The sequence below is a fragment of the Haliotis asinina genome, chromosome 3 (assembly GCF_037392515.1).
Source record: "Haliotis asinina isolate JCU_RB_2024 chromosome 3, JCU_Hal_asi_v2, whole genome shotgun sequence".
In the NCBI taxonomy this organism is placed as follows: domain Eukaryota; kingdom Metazoa; phylum Mollusca; class Gastropoda; order Lepetellida; family Haliotidae; genus Haliotis; species Haliotis asinina.
In genome coordinates, this window is record NC_090282.1 from 39,362,133 (window position 1) to 39,385,073 (window position 22,941).

The 22,941-nt window shown below is 39.8% G+C and overlaps 2 protein-coding genes across 2 annotated transcripts in view; both read right to left on the minus strand.

Moving 5' to 3' along the window:
* Positions 1-1,177: 1,177 nt before the first annotated feature.
* The window catches only part of LOC137276826 (trafficking protein particle complex subunit 9-like), a 31,260-nt gene continuing 9,496 nt past the window's right edge, over positions 1,178-22,941 (minus strand). Inside the window, exons 5-24 of the mRNA XM_067808473.1 lie at positions 22,642-22,751; positions 22,246-22,314; positions 15,625-15,696; positions 13,958-14,153; positions 13,390-13,483; positions 12,519-12,695; positions 11,388-11,530; positions 11,065-11,150; positions 10,350-10,476; positions 9,367-9,577; positions 8,656-8,741; positions 8,136-8,273; positions 7,695-7,750; positions 7,377-7,519; positions 6,851-6,961; positions 6,323-6,473; positions 4,998-5,091; positions 3,843-3,941; positions 3,464-3,579; positions 1,178-2,693 (exon numbers count right to left, since the gene is read on the minus strand). Coding sequence (XP_067664574.1) covers positions 2,358-2,693; positions 3,464-3,579; positions 3,843-3,941; positions 4,998-5,091; positions 6,323-6,473; positions 6,851-6,961; positions 7,377-7,519; positions 7,695-7,750; positions 8,136-8,273; positions 8,656-8,741; positions 9,367-9,577; positions 10,350-10,476; positions 11,065-11,150; positions 11,388-11,530; positions 12,519-12,695; positions 13,390-13,483; positions 13,958-14,153; positions 15,625-15,696; positions 22,246-22,314; positions 22,642-22,751 — 2,615 coding nt within the window. The 3' untranslated portion in view covers positions 1,178-2,357. The remainder of the gene's footprint in view (positions 2,694-3,463; positions 3,580-3,842; positions 3,942-4,997; positions 5,092-6,322; positions 6,474-6,850; positions 6,962-7,376; positions 7,520-7,694; positions 7,751-8,135; positions 8,274-8,655; positions 8,742-9,366; positions 9,578-10,349; positions 10,477-11,064; positions 11,151-11,387; positions 11,531-12,518; positions 12,696-13,389; positions 13,484-13,957; positions 14,154-15,624; positions 15,697-22,245; positions 22,315-22,641; positions 22,752-22,941) is intronic.
* Positions 17,188-19,321, minus strand: LOC137277221 (mucin-2-like). The gene is made up of 2 exons (XM_067808892.1): positions 18,671-19,321; positions 17,188-18,474 (listed from the first exon to the last, which is right to left on the minus strand). Exons 1-2 carry the CDS (start codon positions 19,319-19,321, stop codon positions 17,188-17,190), a joined length of 1,938 nt encoding a protein of 645 aa, XP_067664993.1.

Here is a 22,941-nt window from a genome sequence, read left to right on the forward strand (position 1 = left end):
AGCCTAAATCTCATGTTTTACCCAAATAAAGGAAAATGAAGGTTGTTCCTCTTCACTGATCCTAACATGTCGATGTAATACAGTCATCAGCCCCAGAATATATAAAGCCTAGAACCTTAATTTCAACCAAATTCAGCCCCTAGTTGTCTGAGTTCATCCCTTCTCCAAGCCACGTCCATGATGACAATAGACAGTATTTACACACATGAATACATCTACACGTACCTCTGTGGTACTGAATTGTTTAGTAAATAACAATGATGTTTGTTCACCGCGTGGAAATACTTGAAGCATGCTGTCATGATCATGAAACACTAAATACACTGAAATACAGCTGAAGTCAACAATCAATCCAAGATGGTGGAGTGTGAGAGCTTTTTTCAATGAATACTGAACTATGAGTTTATTACGTAAGTAATCTGTGTAATACGTCTTAATCAACAGACCGGATCAATTAAATCAAGACAAGCAGACATCAATGAAATCCTGTTAACTTCCCAGTGACTGAGAACAAATTTCTACAAGGATTGTTAGATCTTGATTCAGAGAGGACAAGATTCACTAAGATCTAAGCAACAGAACTAATAAGATCCCAATTCCCGATTCAAACTAAGATATTAACATTTAAATACCTGATTCAGAATGTGTAGAAACCTACAGTCCCCTAACATCGGGGAAACTAATTCACAATACTTGCATTAAGATCTTCGCAACATATGAAAGCTGTTAAGATCTCAGGGACCTGTTTCACTAAGTTATCGTAGCGTTTCAACTGTTACCAGTTTATGCTACTGTATAGGAGTTATGACAGTTGTAGCACTGATAGCTTTGTGAAAAGGGGCTCTGGTCCTGAAACACTATATACACTAAGAATTAAGAACCTAATTCCACATGCGCCTTGGCCTAAGTAACTGATTCACAATATTGGAAGGGTTCACTAAGATCTCAGCAACTAAACTAAACTATTCACATGTGTATACATACTGTTCACTAAACTCTAAATGACTACTCCAAATGACTGATTCACAATATATGCAGGGTTTACTAAGATCTCTGATATTCATCTAAAACATGAAGAGGGTTTACCAAGATCTTAGACCTATGAGTACAGAGTTTACCAATGTTTGAGAGACTAATTTAAATGTGTACATTTGTAGAAAAATAAATAAATCCTTGATCCATTCACACCATGTTATTGCTGTCCTTGAAACATCACCAATAATAGAGTCCATCATCCAAAACTGAGGGACAATGTCATCAGTACATCAGTCATTATCATTGCTCTTGACAAAAGTAACAGTGCCTCTTGTGGGCTGCATGCACTCTACTGATAAATGGTTCCGGTCAGTGCTAATCAAAGGCTAGCTGGATAACCTGTATTAATACAGATATATGTAGTGCTTGAAATACCTGCAAGGTCGACCGCCGCCAGGAACAGGTTATTTTTAGCACGGACTGCCAGATTCTCAAATTCACTTGCCTGACTATTGGGATAAAATTTAGATGTGTACATGAAGATATTTTGAGGCTAGGTAAGTTTTGATCAGGGCTAGCAAGCTGGTCTGTGGTCTGATTGAAGTTTTTTTGAGTTTCATACCCTTATACAAGTATTTGATATCTGGTGGCTATGAAATGTCAGCCTAAAACCACCTTCAAAACTTCTAGACTGTCCATTTGTAACCTTTCCCTTATCAGACAAATGCCCAGACCAGACAGTATAGTTTCATATATCTTAGTTCGCCTTTCTTATCATGTGTAAAAGATGTTCACAAACAAAAACAGCACCATCCCTCAGTTTGTCTCTTCCTCGTTGATTCTGTATCTTTTACAAGATACAAATTGGTCTGTGTCTTTGGCATATCCTGAAGCTTTTACTATGCAAAACCGATTTTTTGTAGTTATGTATCTTTTTTCACATTTACAAAGCTAAGATTGGTTGACGAAGCCAGTGAGTTAAGTACATCATTGTCAAGATGACCCTGTGACGCTACTTCAGTTTAATACAGCATCAGCACCAAATTGAAAGCTATTCACTTCAGCATCAGGCAATGGTCAAATTCATTAGACCTCCTGAAATAGTTCAAAGTCCTAGAGTGACTGAAGAAAATGTCCTGTAATACACACTGGATGAGCAGCAGAGATACTTTAGGTCTCAATGGATGTCAAGATTTGTTGGAGTTGGTAGCCAGTGTTGTAGCACATGTTTGCTGGTTGTGTTGGTAGCCTGTGTTGGTAGCTGATTTTGTTGCATGTGTTGGTTCCCTGTGTTGGTTACCCATACTGAGAGGATCTCAGGCTGATGCTCCCAAAGCAGATGTAATCCCAGTGAAGATAGTTGATAATGAAATGAGGAACTATCAGTCGATGATCTGAAACTGAGGGACTGGTTCACATCTCCAGATTATCTGTGTCTGGTTCATGTTGGCACAAGACAGTCTGCCAGCCACGTGAGATGCCTGTTTGTCATCTGCTTCATTATTGTTCACAGAGGTGTGACTCTCTTCTGATGGAATGTCACCGCTATCACTGGATCTCTGTCTGTCCGTAACAGACACACTAGAGACAACAGACATCTGTCGTGATGCTCCTGATGAAGTCTGGATGAAGGTGTAGCACAGTATATTGAGTCTGTAGAAGCCAGGGGAGTGGAAGACAAAGGCACATGAATGTTGGAGACTGGTTGACTGGGGAAGCTGAAACCAAACACGGTGTAATAAATAGATCATCTCAGTGCCAGTCCACGTAAACTTCGTCTCAGTATTATTTGTTACACTCCACTACTAAGTCAAACAGAACCTAGTACAAGGTCGCGTCAGGTAACCTTTCAGCGTAGTCTGCCACTTGTGCATTAGCTGGTAGTGATCATATGGAAAGCAGCATTCGGAATCGTTCAGGGACAAACCTTTCCGTGGTAAAAGTTCAAAAGATATGTGCGAATGCCCACTTTCGCGAGTTGGTAAACTGTGTTCTCACTGGTCAATCTCAAAGGTTACTTGACCTCCTTCTAGGTTTTGTTAGACTCAGTAGTGGAGTGTAATGGAAAGTACTGACACTACGTTTACTTAGACTGATCTAAATGCTTATGGCTAAATGATGGATGGAAGTTATTAAAAAGAACATTGCAAATGAACACTTGCACAATCCCTTGAAAACTACAACTGTCTGACGGTGTGAAAGTGAAAGCTGTATTACAAAACACTCTGAAATATAAAAGAGCCAAGAGTTATCATTACGAAATATTTGCCTCATAGATATTGTGTGTGTGTCTTTGTGTGTGTACAGGCATATATCTGTCTGTCTGCCTGTCTGAGTCCGGGTATCTTGGTGTATCTGACTTAGCTGATACAAACAGCACCACAATCTGACCTATCCTACACCAGTGGAGGAGTATGACTAAATATGTCCCACCCAACCTTCCAAAAATCAATAATAAAGTTCAAGTAAACAAGAAGAGCCAAATTACCTGTGAGACACATAGAGTATTGACTCCAAGGACGGACACCTCTTGGCATTCTCTCATCTCGTCACCACACACCTGGACCGGCTCTATCTGGAGAGTCAGCTGGACCTGCTCACCTCCTGTACAACATACACAGCAGTCACTCCAGGTGAAATGATACAGTAATGTACCAGAATAGGAGAGTGTAGGTTTGATTCCTCTGGGGAAGTCAACCTAAGTGCTAGAACCTCTACTTGACTGTGAAAGTGGAATCCCAAATAAAACATATTACATTTGAACACTGTCTAAAATGGCATTTGGTGTGTCAAATTCAAACTCGCACCATTAGGCCACCCACCAGCTCCTTTAGGCCAACATACATCTGCTGTATCGCAGATCTCACCTCTTCTGTTGGTGATCGCCACCTGTACATCCAGTATGTCACCGAGAGAGAACTTTGGCACATCGGGGGACAAGTACAGCTGGTCGTTGAGGCGGACCTCTGTAACAATAATCACATACGTACACAGTAACAAAACCGATCATTCAGTCTGGGACTTTATCACACATGCAAGTGATTTGTTTGATATGTGATCTTGACACGTGTGTGATAGACAATAAATCAAGTAGGAAACTTGTATGGACCACTACCTTCAGTTCACTATGCCCTTAGTGTATTACATGCAGCGTTACAATAATTTATAGAAATTTGCCAGGAAGAAGAAGCTGTAGGTATAATCCATCTGTTCCTTATGAGCATGTTCAATAGCAACTGAGCTTACTGTGACTGGTATGATACTGCCCTTAATTCAACGTTCTAGAGACAGAAAGAGATACACATATTACAAACTTTCTTCAATATTAGTTGTTTTACTTTATTGTTTTGCTTTTGTTCAATGCCACACTCATCAACATTCAAGCTTTATGATGACAGCGAGTAAATAACTGAGTCTGGGCCTGACAATCCAATGACTGACATCATGAGCATCAAACTACAGAATTGGGACATGATGACATGCATCAACCAAGTCGAGTCTGACCACCAGATTCTGTTAGTTGCATTGTATGACAAGCATGGGTCGCTGAAGACCAATTCTAACCCGAATTTTCACTGGTGTTTTAGGTAATTATTCATAATCTAGTGCTTCTTAGGTCTGAATTCAGTTTTCAGACTGGTTGTCAAGCTGACCCTGGAGAAGAAACACCACTGAGGGCCTTCTGACACCACTGTAACCTCTAGTATACGGACAGAAGGGGGACAGTTAAAAGAGGGGCTTTTTCTATCCAACAATAGACAGACTTTAGCAGACATATAGATTCTGTTTCTTTTCATCACATTACTGAAGAGGTCCACCTGCCTATAGTACAAAGTCAGCTACCAATAATGGCTTACAAATATAGGTTACATTACATAAGCTAAATTCATTGATGTCAAGATCAAAGTTGTACCCAAATATTCCAACAATTTATTTCTGTGAAAGATATGACTTTTTGGTGTCACTCTGAACACACTATGTGTGCTCTGAAAGAACTGACCACAAGCTATAGGTCTACCTACCCCATGCTACAGGAGATTTCTGGATTAACTCTAGCTGTCCCTTGCTCCATGTCAGATGCTCAATGCCAAGTTTACCACGCACTTTAGTGGCAGGCTGAAGGTTTTATTAAGGAAACATCATACACAATAAACAATTAATTTATTCATTAATTTTAGTGGGTCCAAGGCACTGTAGTGTATCCAAGGCAATGTAGTGGGGCCAAGGCATGAACGTAAGGATTCCAGGTTAGATACCTGGGGGATGTTCATTTGAGTTCAAACACATTAACAGATGTCAAATGCCATGGTTGTATTTGGACCTGCTCACAGCCCTAGGGAGAATTATATATGGCTGGTTAGCAAATTTTTTAATGTAACTTTTACAAGTACACAAATATTAGCTGTGCTTTACAGACTGCAACATGTTGTCTCCTATGCAGACTTACCACAATCACACAAATCATTTACACTGTGGTCACCGAAAAACCTGTCAGGGAGTGAGTGAGTTTAGTTTTACACCACAGTGCATATTACATAAGTTGCCAAATTACATTGGTATGAAAAAGACTGAAAAGTTAGCATGAAAATGGCTCACTTCTAAAACTGCCATCCCAAAGTAAAACCCACTTCAGGATTCAGATGCCATGCTGACAGTATATCAGGGGTCAATTCTGGAAAAGCATGTCCCATAAAGTCTGCCCCCAATGATCAAGCCTTGTACCCTCCAATTTAGAACTTAACAGAGCCTCCTGGACATGGAAATAAGTCAGAAAAGGGGTAAATGCTTCTGTCTCAGTAAGGCATGAGGTGGGCGAGCTGGCTAAGGCACTAGGCTAGTGACCAAGCGAGCTTGAGGTGTTGGGATCAAGCCCACCTCTGAACGGGTGTAAAAACGTTGTCAACTTTGTCAGAATGTGTGCAGACTCTTTTGGCATTGTCACAAACCCTAGTGTACAGTACACAACCCATGCACTTACAAGAACCCAAAACTCCACTGGTATATGACCAGATGGTGGCCACATGAATATGTGTGCCAACACCTGGCTGCAGGTAAAGCAACATGCAGTAAACTTGGACAAGGTACTGTGACCATCTGTTCCAGTCTACACGGCAGGATGATAAAGCTGCATTAACTTGGAGCACCTAGTGGCTGCAAAAGTTGTATGCTCCCCAGAGGTTTGAGTTGGTTAATATGATGGACCGTTAAGATTGACATCCAACGATCGAGTGAAAAAAATAAGAGCACTGTACTAGTTGCATGGATAAGGGTGCTAAAACCCCCCAATAATATGAAATATAACAGAGAATGCACATCCGCCATTGTACAGCCATCTTGGAAAGGATACAATTGTCCACCTGATGTCCACATAGTCTGCCAGGTACTGACTGTGGTGATTGATGGGCTGACACTGCCGATACACACTTGGCATGCACGGTGTACTGTCGTGTTTCGTCTTCTCAGGTGGGAAGTCAACACGGGGGATTTCTACAGCAATCCTGAAATCAACAACAATCTCCTTAAAAATAGTTAAGCAAGACCTCATGATGTAATAGAGTATTTCTTCAACGATTTCAAAGCATTAAACACTTTGATCGTTTCTAATTCTGTTTATGTCATAGTTGCCATTGAGGTGATATAAGGGAAAACTTGCAAAACATGGCTATAATAGTAATAATAATGAATTTACATGGTGCCTGCTTCCATAAAGTATTTGCTCAGTGGTGCTGAAGGAGGGAGTAAGAAAAACCTATGAGAGGGATAATGTGTACAGGTGTGTTTTTAGGGTTTTTTTGAAAGAGTCTTTACAGATGATTTCTATGATAGTAAAATGAAGTAAAAGTATATGTAGTCTATCAGTACAGCTGTAACTTGCCTTCGACACTGCTGGGGTTCTGTGATGATTGTCTTGCCATCTTGGTATTCAAGATCTACCTGGTGGCTTGTTACATTCTGTATGTCAAACAGTATCACACAATGATCTCGGCTGAAAATAGGAATTAATGGCTCCTTTAACATGTGAAACAAAATGTAATACAAGATGAACATAATAATAAATGTACTGACAGAAGTGATAGAAACTGCTCTGGAAACAGCTTTACTGCAGCGAAAAGTTATTGCATACAACAACAGAGCAAAATCTTTCTTCTTGCACACAATGATCAGATACAGAATACAAATAGAGCCTATTTCGAAAAATGACCCTGATGATACAAGTTCATGTCCATTACTTAATAACAAAATCTGCCAGAAGAACTCAGAAGGACTATCAAATGTGCGAGCATAGATACAGAAGTTAAATCTTTTCAACACAAATAATTCTGAAATTGGAAATGCTATCCAAGCAAACCTCATGAAAAACATCTTAGTTTCTATGACTATCAACCCCACTAGCCTCCTACCTGTGGGCAGGCTGTACATCCCAGTTAACTATCTGTAGAGACGGCAGTATGTCGATGGTGAGCGCTAGAGAACACTGCCGGCAGTACCCAGCCTCTAGACCAGGGTTACCACTGTACTGCACCGACAGGATGGCCTCCACTGCCTGCAACACAGATTACCACTCTAACTTTCCATCATGTACAGCCACTAGTAGCTTTTTATCTTCCAGCTACAGAATGCTGTGAGACATGGAATGATCCTCGAACAATATTTTTCCCTTATCAAAATCGTTAGAAATACTCAAACAATAAAAATCCAGTGATGCCGCAATGACTTACCTTTCCTTCTGAGCTGTCTGAGCGAGACCGATTGGAATACACAGGAGAAGGCATATCTGAAACCAGTAGATACAGCATTTGGAATGTACAGATGTGACATACACAAGTTGAAATAATATCTTGCATTTCTGTGAGCTATGTCTAAATGAAAACTGTCATATCTGGGATTACACTTTCTCAGTAAATCATATATATTCTAGTACTAAGTCCCTCCGAGATTCAAACCCAGATGCTCCAGTAAGCATCTAAACTGACAGAACAAGTCTGAGAACTAACCTACTACCCCATTATGGCTTCCGACAGTCTGACAACTGGTAAACCATATTTCATACTTTGTGTGCCCAAATGACAAACATAATTCGGCATGACTCCCATGGGTGAAAGCTAAGAATACACAATACTGCATCAACAGTGTACAGTTGACTGAGACAGTGTACAAACCTGCAGTTTGAAGGTCTGATGACAGGAAGTCGCTGTAACCATAGATACAGACAGAGAAGCACAGTTGATTGGCTGGTTGAAGTGGAAGCTGGGAATTAATATTGTCGATGCACCAGGAAAACATCCTTTCTTCTACATCTGTAGACCAAAATACAGTGGTTCTGGGAATATATCACATTCAAGAGCAGCAGATGAACTGAGTGCATTCACAAATCTAGCTTCAAATCAGATAATCGACTACATGCAAATTGCAAATAATTTTCACTATTTCTTTAGACAAATATGATAATATCAGACATATTTCTATATCTTGCAAAATATGATGTGTATCCTCAGGACACTTTTAATGTCAGGAAGTCAGTGTCCTTCATATGTAACTGAACTGAAACCAGAATTATGCACCCCAACTTGGCAACAATGTTGTATCTTTTCAGTGTAATCAAACATGCATTATTAACATTGCTAAACAGGGTTTTCATGTAATCATGGATATTCTGAATTTTGAAATGTCAGCACGCACCTTGCTCTAGTTTAGTATCCAGTGACACATCCAGCCTCTCCACTGGCAGACAGGAGCCATTCTGGAGAGTCACCAGGCACTCCAAGCTGTTACACACAAAACAATCAGTCAGTCAACTAATTACCTAGCAGAACTGCTTAAGAAATAATTCCTCAAGTTATAGATTTGTGCATATAATGAGTGAGTGAGTTTAGTTTAATGCCACGTTTAGTAACATTCCAACAATATCATGGGCTTTGTACGTTTTACCCATGTGGAGAATTGAACCCAGGACTTTGGTATAACAAGCAAATGCTTTAACCACTAGGCTACCCCATCGTCCTACTAGTACACATAAGAAAAAGACATCAATAAGGAAAAAATGCATGAAACTTTTAAACTTTTTTACACATACATATGCCAGGGTCCTTTTCATAAACCTAATGAGCTACATCTGTGGATCTCAAAATACCTGATACGACAAATGGTGTCTATACAGCAACAGAAGAGGACACTAATTATTACAAACAATAACAACATGCCAAAATATAAGAATTAATGCAACCTTTTGACAAAGTCCCATGATCTGATCTGCAACTTTTACCCAAAACTTTAATTTGAAATCCCAACTTGACTTACCACCCTATACCCAGTACTCTTCAGAAGAGCCTAACACTGAACCTCATAGTATGGAAAAGGCTAAGACTGTTGAGGAAGATCTACCCAACTGACCTCTGTCCTGCATACAGCACAGCCGTTGCACTGGCCACCACATTGGCTCCATCTCCCACAGATGTGAAGCTGGCAGCTTTAGGCAGTGATGATGACAGCGACACCTGGGGCAGGCCAGGGACAACATCAACGTCAAAATGAGGCTGAGGTATGTGAGCGAGGTCCTTCAAGCGACAGTTACTTCGGACTCCGAGGACTAGAGTACTGTAGCCTGCACAGAAAGATAGTAACATGACAACGTAGACCAACAAATCTGTAAAAGCAGGATCAATAAAAGACTATAACAGAAAGATATACTGAGGACATCACGCTTTCACCTGCACTGGATTGTTTTTCATCAATGAAGTCACTGTATCCAATGAACAAAATACCAGTTTACCAGTATACGAAATCCAACACAGAGATTTGGCCTGAGCACTGTGCATGGAGATTTGAAATACCTAGCAAAGGGAAGATGACCTAACCAGCACAGACGTTCATTAATCCAACCTAGTCAACATGAAGAGAAACAGTCAATATATAGTTGCTCTAACTGATAAGCTGAGAAATTTACATAACCAGTATTAGTTGGCCACACAGAGAGGGCCACCCAACACAGTCCAAAAAAGCTGGCCTGCATAGTACAGAGCAATGGAGTAAGTACATAATATAGAGAGAAGCCAATCTCCCCAGTGTAGAGAGTTGACCTATATTGTATGTGGAGTTTGCCTATTAAGGTTAGAACTATGGTGAGAGAGAGACAATTGTTTATTGTGTGAACAGTTGTACAAAACATCCATAGAATCTTGACTGATAACCCGTTCATACAGCCAACACTGACCTATGGGACACCATAGCAAATATATACTATGGCAAACATTCACTCTACATACACATACACTCTACACTCGGCCAGTATACCCAGTGCACACGCAGTATACAGTACAGAGCAGTGAATATGTCCAGTACAGGCCTAAGCGCACAGTTCAGAGATGCTGATATACCTAGTATAGAGAGTTGGCCTACAGACTTGGGTTTGCCATACAGTTTGATGAAGGCTGGACCGGACTCTGCAGGCACTGATGGATTGGCTGGGAATATCTCCATCTCAATACCTTCTGTCAGCAAACCCTGAAGAAGGACAAAATGTTTCAATATATACATGTACAACAGAAGAATCTATCGCACATAACAAATGAACTGGTTTCAGAAAAAGATGGGAGAAAACAATTATACAAAGTATTTTTCTCAAATGGACACAATTTTCACTTATGCATGAGAGTAATGTCCCACATGACAGGAAGTTACAGGTTCTAAAACATGACAAAAACATTACATATTGTTCAGATGACCATACCATTAGGACTGTCTTGTTCAGATGTAGAAGAAGAAAACAGGAAACAAGTGTTTTATATAGGATTATATTTTCTCAGTAAAGTTCAGATTCTAGTACTTCTGTAGACGCGAGTCCCACCCAGGATTCGAACCCACACCCTGAGAGTCAGGCACCTAATTGCCAGCACACAGAGTCCGCCATCTAGCCCCCTCAGCCACTGCTGCTTCCACAAACATGGAAGTCTGATGACTGGTTGTGTTGCCGATGGATTCAAGAAAAACAGGCCTTAACTAATCACAAAAGGGATAGCTTATGTTATTTGTTTATGTAACAACTTATGTGATTGAGTACAGTAAGACCCTCAAGTAGGCACAGATACATACCATGTAGTTAATCTTGAGCTCTTCGGGGAGAGGATTAAACACATGTAGATGCACTTCACACATGTCTCCCTCAACCCACAGGAAGTCTGAATAAAAAATAATATTAAATCTCCTTAAATGATTACTCACTAAGATGTATTAAGCAGCTACAGGTTTGATGTTTACGATACATGGACACCTTATGACCCTCATATTATTGAAGTTAGAAGTTACTACAAGCATGGGACACTGATTCCTTTCTGTCTTACAGTCTTCACTGCTTGTCGTCATATCTCATTTGCGAGGATTGATGCTCGTGACAAAGTTACAAAGTGGATGCTTACCACACTTGTTTGTCTTGGCATCCTTATCGGAGTCGAGGGAAAGAGGTGTATAGATGAAGACTCCTGATTTGGAGGCTTTATCACAGTCAGTGGAGAGTTTCTGGGGGTGCAGGTGAGGCACAGGGGGCACAACCTTGAAAAACCTGCAATATACAGGTTTATACCCTGCATTATGTCAGAAACATGCACATACAGTCATACCACTTATATCCAAACCTCAGATAACTGGAAAACTTGCTCTCTGAATGAAAATTCTTTAAAACGAATTCAATGTCATAAAATTACTCACTTGTTTGGAAATGAGGTTTCCAAAACCTGACAGTCATATTCAAAAACGCTAAATCATATGCCTTTTTGTCTCATATATCCGGATGGCTGAGTAATTGTCAGTCTGTTTACACACGCAAATACCAATTGGCCTTCTGTGCCCTAACATGAAAGAAGATAGTAGTCTTGGAAGTGTGAGACTGAAAACATTTTGAGGCATGTCAATTTGCCCGCCACTGACGAAATGTTAATTGAAAAAGCATGTACATTTGGCGATGGCAATGGGTTTCACAGAATTCGCTTATAAACTCGTGACTGGTTAACACCGTAGAGTGTCTAGACATAGTGTATTGAGCAGGAAATATGAAGGTGAAGCATCATGACCTTGTTGATGTGTTATTAATCAATAAGATTTCGTCCGAGACCTATTATGTTCGTTTCTTTGAATGTTCCTTTGTACATGTACATATGGTCCATGGTTCAGATGTCCGTAAATTTGTTTGTTGGGACAATTTCAAGAAAAACACAAATGTTGAGATAAATGGAGCATGACTGTATTGTGCAAATGATGAGCATCTTCAAAAAAGAAACAGATATTTCATAGGCATTCCAGGAAATACAATCTTCAATCAACCTGAACACAGGCAACAGAGCAATGAGAATGAAAGTGACACCATCGTCCCCAATAACCCCATTCCCTGCCATCCACCAAGTGACAGTTCTCCTGGGGTATTGGGTGAGGTGTTCCCCTGTCCAGTAAACACCTACTTGACAATGGGGAAGTTGAGGAGAGGGACTGAAGGCAGAACCTGACAATTCTCCAAGGGAAGAGGGTGAGGTGTTCCCTGTCCAGTAAACACCTACCTGACAATAGGGAAGTTGAGGAGAGGGACTGGAGGCAAAATCTGACAGTTCTCCAAGGGAAGAGGGTGTGGTGTTCCTTCACATTTAGCTGTCAAAGTCTCCAGTCCATTGATCGCATCCCGGCGTTCAGATATACTCAGTTTGTCATGCATTGTGTGCAATAGGAACGTCATGTGTCTGTGGAAAAACAGAACTTACAGTTATGTGGCCTTGTTTCATTGCTAAACAATACTGTAATTGTATCACAATACTTCTGTACATAGAAGTTCATAACATCATTAAAGTATCAGGGAGTAATGTTAAATTACTACCTTTGGATAACTCTAGAGCTAAGCATAATCGGACTAATCCAGTATTAAGACTATGTAAGTTGGCAAGCACATGCATGTCCCGACACTACTCTGAAGAAACATCAGTCAACACACCAAATTTTCACTCTTTCACTCTTGCCTAAGCGTATTTTAAAAGCTTGACCATAAATCTGCTATGTCAATGTTAACTAGGGCCGCAATGAATACACTATGAGTGATTGAGTCAGTTTAGTTTTACGACGCTCTCAGCAATATTCCAGCCATATGGCGGCGGTCTGTAAATATTTGAGTCTGGACCAGACAATCCAGTGATCAACAACATGAGCATCGATCTGCACAATTGGGAACCAATGACATGTGTCAACCAAGTCAGCGAGCCTGACTACCCAATCCCGTTAGCCTCTTACGAGAAGCATAGTCGCCTTTTATGGCAAGCATGGGTTGCTGAAGGCCTATTCAACCACAGCCCTTTTGGTCAATCATTTAACATTAACTCTTTAGTACCCAGTATTGTCATGTATTGCGGGACAACTATATTGTGTACATGTATGTGATCGCACCTGACAGCCAGCTGTGGGTTGCCCATCCTGCGGGCAGAGTACACTAGTTCATGCAGGATACGGTACTGGATCACGGGCCATCCATTGGGATGATCTGAAACAAAGACAAGCTCTCACACTGCAGACACAGACACCAGGTTGAAATAAAACAACATCAGGTTTCTTCTTCTATAGGACTAGCAAACTAATTTGGCTTTCTGGATCATATGTGTGTGGTATTTAAACATAAGATTGTTCATCAACTGTGACAATCTTCATTCCTTTGAAAAGTCATGGCTTACACATCCAATATTTTTATTGAATTAATTTCATAATATTTTACTTGAATTATTTATAAATTCAGTGCAGGGAAGAGCATCTATCAAATTCCATTCAGGAATTGTTTAAAAATCAATTACTGAAACAAAAAGTATCCATATTCCATTTCAAAAATAAGGAAAGAATATCACTTTTAAATGAAGCATTATTGCATTACCTTTTAACAAATAACAAAAAATGAAAAACACTACACTTCATACACACAACCTGAACATTTGAAGAGAATAAGATATAATTTGAGTGGATGTACCTGTAAGAAATTCCTTAGGATCAAGGGAAATACTGTATCCCGCTAGTGCCTGTAGCAGTAAGTAGTAGCACTGGTGCCAGCCCACCGACGTCCCTGGCGCCACACACTGCATCCCCGCTACCCGCTTGAAGAACGCAGCCTTGCGGTGGAAACCCGCCTGCGTGTACAAGGAAGCCAGCGTGCTGTACCGATGGATCTGTCACACAAAGAGTATGTTAAACTGGTTCTTACAGACTAGGCAACTAAAGCTACATTACAGACTTGAGATAATGTATCTACTACACTGAGGGCAACCAGAGCCAGTTCTTACTGACTGGACATAGGAGAAACTGTAACAATGAGGGTAACTTAATCTACGTCGCCAACAAATCAAGGTATCTGCAACATTGTTTAACACAATGAAGTTGAGAACAAAACTTTTCTTAATAACTTCCAGTAATTTTGATTTCAAAAATATTGTCTAAAGTCAAAGAAATCACAAGACAATCCAACTCATCAATGTTAGATGTCTTGAGTAAGAAACCTGCAACTTTCAGTTTTATCAGTCAAGCAGCATAGAAGATATTTAACACCATGGGAAAAACACATGTGTCATGTTAAGAATGTCAGTGTTAAGGTTACAGGGCATGTAACTAAATAAAAAAATCAAAATGTCACAAAAGGCATTACATGTTATTCCGAAATACGTAACTCACATTTAGCAATGATACATGCAAAAACAACCATGTTGTGAAAAAAATGCCTACCAGGATGGCCATGTATAAAGCTGAACGGAAATTCTGTGCTCAATTTTTAGAGACATGCCTTGAACCAGGAAGGAATCTTGTAGTTTCAAAAAAGAGGTCAACTAGTGTCACTAGAAGATGACAAATCCCCACACCCACCATAATAAATAAAAAAACAAACAAACTGACAGTTACTTAGAGTCCAACTTGACTTTTTGGGCGTCCAAATCATTTTCACAAAATATGTGAAATGTGAAAAATCTGCAAATAGTAACATTACTAACAGGGCAATACTGTCTCATATATCTGTCAAGTGCTGTTGAAAGATATTCAATGGTGTTTGATTTGTGCCCCATTAATGAAGCCCACACCTTCCTTTTGACACCAAGTCTGAATTGTTTCCATGGGTAACCAGGAACAAATACATAAGAATGAAGATTTTTATGGATATCAACTTCTTTATGAGAGAACACAACGTTTCGGAGTTAATGCTTACTCCTTCATCAGGTTGTGTTCTCACATAAAGAAGTTGATATCCATAAAAATCTTCATTCTTATGTATTTTTCACTTCTAAATGACATTCAAAGACAGGAAAAAATAATAATGCAAAACATCTGCAGACAGCAGTACTTTGGATCTGCCTCACACATCTGATAAATTTTGCTGAAAGATATCAAGAAATTTTCGAGATGTGCTCCAGAAACAGATGACCCCTTCCTTTAAGACTAAGTCCAAAATATTTCAATGGAAACCAGAAAAAATAAAAATGACAAAAATCTGTATATGGCAAAAGGCACCACTTTAGGTTCTGTTTGCTATATCTACCAATTTTTGTTAAAAAACGTTTTTTGAGTATAATAATAATCAATAATGAAAAACATGCCATAAGCATAATAAGCCAGTTGACTTTTTCAGTTGCATAAAAAAATTATTGTTCCAACCTTATCTTCTTCAGAGGACTGCAGGTTAATGTAGACCACATTCTGTAGAAAATCTGATGCCTGAAGGTATTTCTGAAAACAACAAGTGGACTGTCAGAAATATAGATTAATACCAAAACAAAGATGTCATACTGTATTTAAAACACAAGTGGCTGAAAAAATTTGCAATACAATGACATCTGTGTGACTTTGCTCATTTCTTTATTACCCCATTCTCTTAAGAAGGCTTAATAACAGTGCTTAACCAACAGTTCCATTGTTGAAGGCAATCTAAATATAGTCTGGAAGTGTATGAACACATACATGGCAAGGGCAAGGTTCTAACACCAATTTAAACCAGTCGTATCCTGACAAATCATGTAACAAACGTTACAAACGTTTACAAAAACGTGACATATCTTATTATTTACTGAAATCTGGTGTTTATTTCTGTGTCTGAGGGAAAAAACAAGAGTAACTGAAGTTGTAAACATGGTATCTGTATTAAAAAATATGAATGTAAAAAGTAGTCCAGCATTCTAATGTGACATGACTGACTAAATCACGCAATGAAATGTTTCTTAGACATGTGCTACATATAAAAAATGTCAACAGATATTTTAACACATATTGAAAACAAAACACACTTCAATCCAACAAAAACCTGTGAAGCAGCTAGTTGGTTAGTACACTTGCTGTCCACTGTTATCTCACACTGCTCTATAAACATACTTCCGTTGAATAAGACCCCTTAAAGAGGAATAGTGCTATCAGCACAATGTATATATTTTGTTAACTGGTTTCCACTTCAATGATTTGCCCAGACGATATCCATTTCAACTTCATGATTACCAACAAGTCCAGAACGGGTGAACGTTGCACTTAGCAGTCTGTATTAATTGAATCTGGTCCAGAAAATCCAGTGATTACAAGCATGAGCATCAATCTATGAAACTGGGAACCAATAACGTGTCAACCAAGTCAGCGAGTCTGCCAATCCAATCCTGTTAGTCGCCTCTTATGACAAGCATAGTATCCTTTCGTAGCAAGCATGGGTTTGCTGAAGACCTGTTCTTAACAGGTCTACAAGTTCACAACTTACAAGACCAATGTATATTACCAGAAGATTTTATCAGCTGAATAATACACTATTGATGAATTTTGGGGATAACACCTGCTTTATTGTAATGTGTACTTGATATTTCTTCTACAATACAGATTCTTGTACCAGTGTCAAACAGGACAAGAATCTGTATCACACTAATGAAAGAAAGAATTTGTTATCCAATATCATACTTCACAGTATACACCATTACGTTCTAGTCTGACTAATTTTCTGCTACGTAAAGAAAACATAAGCTAATGAATCACGGAAAACAAATTCATTTCAATTCAAATTTATTTCATGAATCTAGAAACTGTATTTACATAGCATTATCACCAGCTTATATTAGGACAGCATTTCATGGGGTGATGTTCACTCAGACAGCTTCCGGGTATATACATATCTACATGTCAACAAAAGCACTATAGCATATCAACAATAACAAGGAGTTCCTTTAACAATCAACAGTCACTAACAGTTCACTGGAAGAGGGAAACTCTGACGTTATCAAACTTGGTCTGCTTCTTGGCAGCTCTCATCTGTCCCACCATCTCAACAATGGGGGTGTAGTTTGGGTACTTCTTGATGAAGTAGTTGGGGATCTGCTTCCTGGTGTTGTTGTTACGGCTCCGCTTGTTGGCGAACCAGGACTTAACTTGGGCACTGGATATTTGTGCAAGGTCAGCCAGCTCTTCCTTCTGTTCTTCTGTGGGGTAGGGATTCTCCTGGTGACTCTCATACCAATCAGTGAGGATCTTCTTGGCAGCTGGTGTCAGGAGCTTGTACTGGGAGCGCCGGTTACTAGGAGCTGAGGCATCAGTCTTCTTGGTGCGTCCCTGGTACTTGTACTTGATGGGATGGTCATTGCCTGTGATGGAGAGTGTGTTGAAAGAACGTACACGCTTGTTGGCCAACCACTTACGGACCTGTGCGGGCTTAATTCCTCCCTTGTTGGAGAGGTACTTGACGTCTTCATCACTTGGGTAGGGATACTTGATGTGGGCGTCATACCACTCGGTTAGGATGCGGGTTGTCTCGGACTTCAGGAGTCGGCCAGTGTGGTTCTCCAAGGTGTTGTCCATGACTGTGGTCTCAACAGATGAGTTCACTGACTCAGTAGGGGAAGTAACTGGCTCAACAGGGGAGGAAACTGTATGGTGGCTGGTCTCAGGGGAGGACTCTTGACTGTGGATACCTGAGTCAGCAGACAGGTTCTGGGTGAAGGATTCAGTCACAGATCCGGAGAAATCTGGGGACTTGGCAGATGCATCAATAGACAAGCTTGGTGACAGGAAGTCGACAATGCTGAAGCTCTTCTGTGCAGATGAAACTGACTCAGTGGGAGAATCAAGAACAGATGGTGGTGTAAGAGGGCTGGAAATGTCGCTAACAGGAGACAGGTGATCTTGGTGGGTGGGAACACTTGGGTTCCTTGTGAGCTTCAGATGCTGAATTTCCTTGTCAAGATGCTGGCAGAGGGAAATTCTCTCATTGTCGAAGTGGATGTTGATGGAGTACTTCTGGTGTTCAGAGCAGAGGGCAGCATGCAGGGCCTGGTAGCGTTCCATCTCAATGCGACCAACCTCAGTGCAGTAGTAATGTTCAAGTTGTTGGCTGTCGTTACGAAGTGCTGTGTCAGTGTGGAGATGCAGGAACTCATCCTGGAGAGCAGCATGAAGGGAGGCAACTCTCTGGTTGGTGTCAACAGTTGAAGGAGTGAGCAGCTGATTGGAATTCCAACTTGTTGTGATGAGACTGGCAGGTACCTATCGTAGAAAGAGAAAAGATTCAGAATCTTGCAGGACAAAATATAGAACAATATGGAAAGGAGGATAAAAATGTTACCAAATCTAAATATTAAGAAAATATTACTTCCAATCAATTATTAACATGCAAAACCAAACAGAAATTCCAGGCAATAGTGAAAAGATAACAGGCATTTTGAAAAACTCCATCACTTACCTGTAAGTGTCTACACTCCTGAGAGAGAAGCTTCTGTAGATCTTGGAATATGGGATTGCTCTGAAGTCTGTCGAGGCAGCTGGGGTTCTCTGGGGTCTGAATCTGAGCTGTTGGGGTGGGGAACTGGGCTGGTAGTGACAGTGTCTGTGTAGTTGGGGTGGCCATGGAGGGGGAATATCCCTGTGTACGCGGCAGGGTGGACATCTCGGTTGACTGTGGTGTTGAGGTGAGAGCAGACAAGGCCAAGTAGGATGAGGATGGTGGCATGGAAAATGATGCCAGTGGTGATGGGTGATGGGACATCAATTGTGCTGGGTGGGGTAGAGATGACATGGGGGTCTGCATGGAAGGGTACAAAGGAGTAGGAGCTGGTAAAGGAGCCGCACTGGCCGTAGGTGTAGATGTCATCCCATGCATGATGGTACAGGTTGGAGATCTGGTAACTGGGGATGGTCGCAGGTGATCGACTGTAGGCAACTGGCTGGAAGGCAGGTTAGAGTTGAAGCTGTGGGACAAAGCTGCAGATGCTGACTCCGCCATGGACAGCTCCGACCTAAGACTGGTCAGAGTAGGAGCCATGAACAGAGGGGAGAACTGGAGCAAAGTCTTCGTATCAATCTTCCTGGGACGGTCAGTATTTATGTGCGCCATGATACAACTGGGTATCCAAGAACTTTGAATGTCTGAATCACTGGTTGAACTCTTAATGTATCACTGTGCAAGATGCAGAGATGAATGATGACTGAACATGAAACCCAGGGTTATATACCAAACCCTAGCAAGACCTATCAACTCTGATAGAGGCTTCCCTGTCACATTCAAAGTCCTCCGGTTTGGTTTCCAAAAACACAGGGATGAGCAGAGAACGACCCCAATTACTCTACCCACCTAATACAATACAGCCATGGCCCAGCTTGTCACTGGTTACTCTCTTACTGTACAAACAACTTCATCTACACCCAGTGGCTTCAAAGACCAGCTAGAGTTACCTCCCCCTTGCACCCCCCTAAAACAACATGGACCTTGTGCTGGGTTGGGATTAACTGCCACAAGCCCAAGATTAGGGATTAAACTAATAAATAAGCAAAACATGCAGCAAGCCAATGATCAATTGTTGTGCAAACATCAGTGCATACGTTCATCTGTGCTGTTTGATCTTTGATATGTGATTCGGTATGGATGATTGGTGCTTTACAAACTTGCTTCCAGTCCCGTTGATTGTGGAAACCCAGAAACTTCAAAGGGACATTTTCAAATGAACCACAGATTTAATTCTATTGAGTATTTTAAGGACAAGCTACCCACTAAAACAATTTGGAAATAAAACAAATGTAAATCACATGTTTTAGAAAGTTTTCTCTGTTTCTGATCTAATATATCTGGACTGTTAACATTTGAAGATGCTGGTTTACCACCTGGCCTTGATGTTGTACAGTCATGAAAAAGAACAACACGAAGGTAAGAATGACCAGCATCAAACTATCCCATTCTGATTTCAAACTGCATAGAAGGGTTGGAAAGGTGTTTAATGTCTCAAGATCTTTGTACTTACTGAAGAAAGTACATGGATGTGTGAAGTGCGGGCTTCACTTATGCTTGCTGTGCTACCAGTATACCATACCACGTTTAGAGTGTCATTTGGTGTGTAAGCATAAAACTGTTTCATAAGAATCAAACTATTTTCACATGCTGCACACATATGTTGGGAGGAACTGACACAAAATACTGTAAGATGACACAGGATTCACTTAAAGAGGTTTACTGGACTGAAATTTAGGTAGATCTGAAGTGGTTGCTTTCTCCCAGAATTTAATAATGTAACTGTAAATAATAAATTGAACTGTGAAATATTTGGTCTTATCTTTTCACTCTCTCTGGTTTAATTTGTTCAAATTTGCAAATAAAGTGGAGATTGTGCAATGAAGTAGATAGTTATCTTATTCTTACTTGGACTGAATAAAAAAATACTTGTATGGTAAAACTATGTCATCTTGGCTTTTTACATTCCTGATTCAATATCGTAAACACTTAACAACTAGAAAATATTTTTCTACCCATTAATTTTACAACAACGATCATTCCACATTGAACAGACACATATTAAGAACCTGAAATCTGACATTCACTGTAATTAAACATCTTGACTTAAAAGTTACAAAAGCTTCATCTTTTCCAACAACTCAAGACAGATAACTTAACCAACATGCTTTAAGCCAATCAGGACAATCAACACAGACAGAATATGTTTTGATAGTTACATCATAATCTGAAATAACAACACAGCTGATAGCTATTACAACAATGTAGGGCAGCTGGAACTCAGGGGTTCACCCTCCACTCACAGTTTAAACAGTCAAGACTATCAGCTGATCCACAAAGGTACAGTATCTACTCTATTCTTCCATAATACTCAAACAGGTACATCACTAATAGTTTAATAAATCATCAAAGAACATAATCATTTATTTTGCTGAAACACTGTACGAAAAATGGTTTGTCTTTATACCTTTAGAGCTAAATAGGGTCCTAATATCGATATTAACTGACTCCTGTTGATAAATGTGCAGTGCAAAATACAGGGTGTTTGGGTGCCAACTTGCAGATTCATTGAGTTTTTGTTTTTTATTATGTCAACTCTTTACTTGATCAGTGTTTCAAGTTTCTTGTCAGTTACATGACAGGACATGTCGGTGTTGTTTTTGTTTATTGGTATCAACTGGAACTTGTTACCCTGTCAGAAACAAGACTGTTTTATAACAACCTTTCCATCTTGCAGTTATAACATGATGGAATGAAAGGAGAACACATAAGGTAGATTTATATCCGAAAACCCATCATGTACTTGTGGTGCTGCCTTCCAGGACACCCTTCATTATCTTTTGGCATGTCCAAATTATGATGCCATAAGAAACAATTTATTTTATTTCAAACATGGATACACCATAAATGACACTCTGTATGGTAACTTGGAATTACCTAGATCTGTAAATCGTGACAATATTGAATCTGTACATGCCTTTATTACCAGTTCAAGAAAATTTAATAGGTGTTAAGTTTTCATCTGGCCCTTTGCACAACTAAAAGTATTTTGGCAATATGAATGTTCATGTATATTGTGTGCATATTGTTATTTCTGATATCATTTACTTTTTGTAATATTGTTATGAAATTAAGTCACATAAATGCTTCATTCGAAGAGGCATTCATACAAGTATTATGCTTCTTCGCCGATCCAATTCTGAACAAATTCATATTTTTGTATTTTTACTACGAACTACTTTGTTGCTTATCTAAGAGAGAGAAGCAAACTGGAATACAGCCAAGGTATGCAGTAATATAACTTGTGTTATTTTGTCGAGGCCCCTTACGACACTGACATTTGGCAATAAGTGGTTTAGTTTGCAATTTATTACCTTAGAGGGCGAACATATCAGGGTTCATATTTTTCATAACATGCCCCAGGGCAAGATATCACTTTATCATGGTGTAATGCCCTGGTGTAATGAGCCAAAATGAAAAGAAAATATTTATAAAAAATGCTTTAAACATAACTGTATCCATGGTAACAATCTTACCCGCTGCATGATAAGAACTCTGCATGCTTTGAAGCTTGCCTCCATCTCTATCATAGATGCATTCTTGTACTGCAAATAATTGTCATAAATTAATATTGATAGTATAAAACACACGAACCAGATGAAAATTAAGCATAATTAGATATACCACAAAAAGTGAAACATTTCCACACAGGTAGCACAGTAGTCTAAGCAGTTCTGTCTCTCATTTCTGGTTGACACACACTGATATAACTGCAGTGACAACACAGCTCACACATACTATTTGGTGTTTACAACAAATACAACTTGTGTCAACTGGGATCTATTTTGACATGAAATCACAAAATGAATGACTTATCCAGTTTTTATCAGAGTTTAGAAGACATAATATGTATTACATATCAGCATACATACTTTACTGTAGTTCATAATGGCGTCTTTGTATTTCTCAATGATGTCATCAGGGTGAAGGCCACCTTGAGCAGTGGCATCAACTAGGTCAAGGCCATTCGCATAGGTCGGTGCTAAACAGTAAAGACATAAACATAAGAAAGTCAAACTCATGTAGCAAAATGTCAGTATGCAAAGCATCAGTGATTATGGGTCTTCACTGTATTTCATAAAATTGACGTAGGAACACACGTAGGGCCTTCTGGGCATTTAACATATTGAGCACCTGATATTTACCCAGTGTTCTTTGTAACAGCCAATATA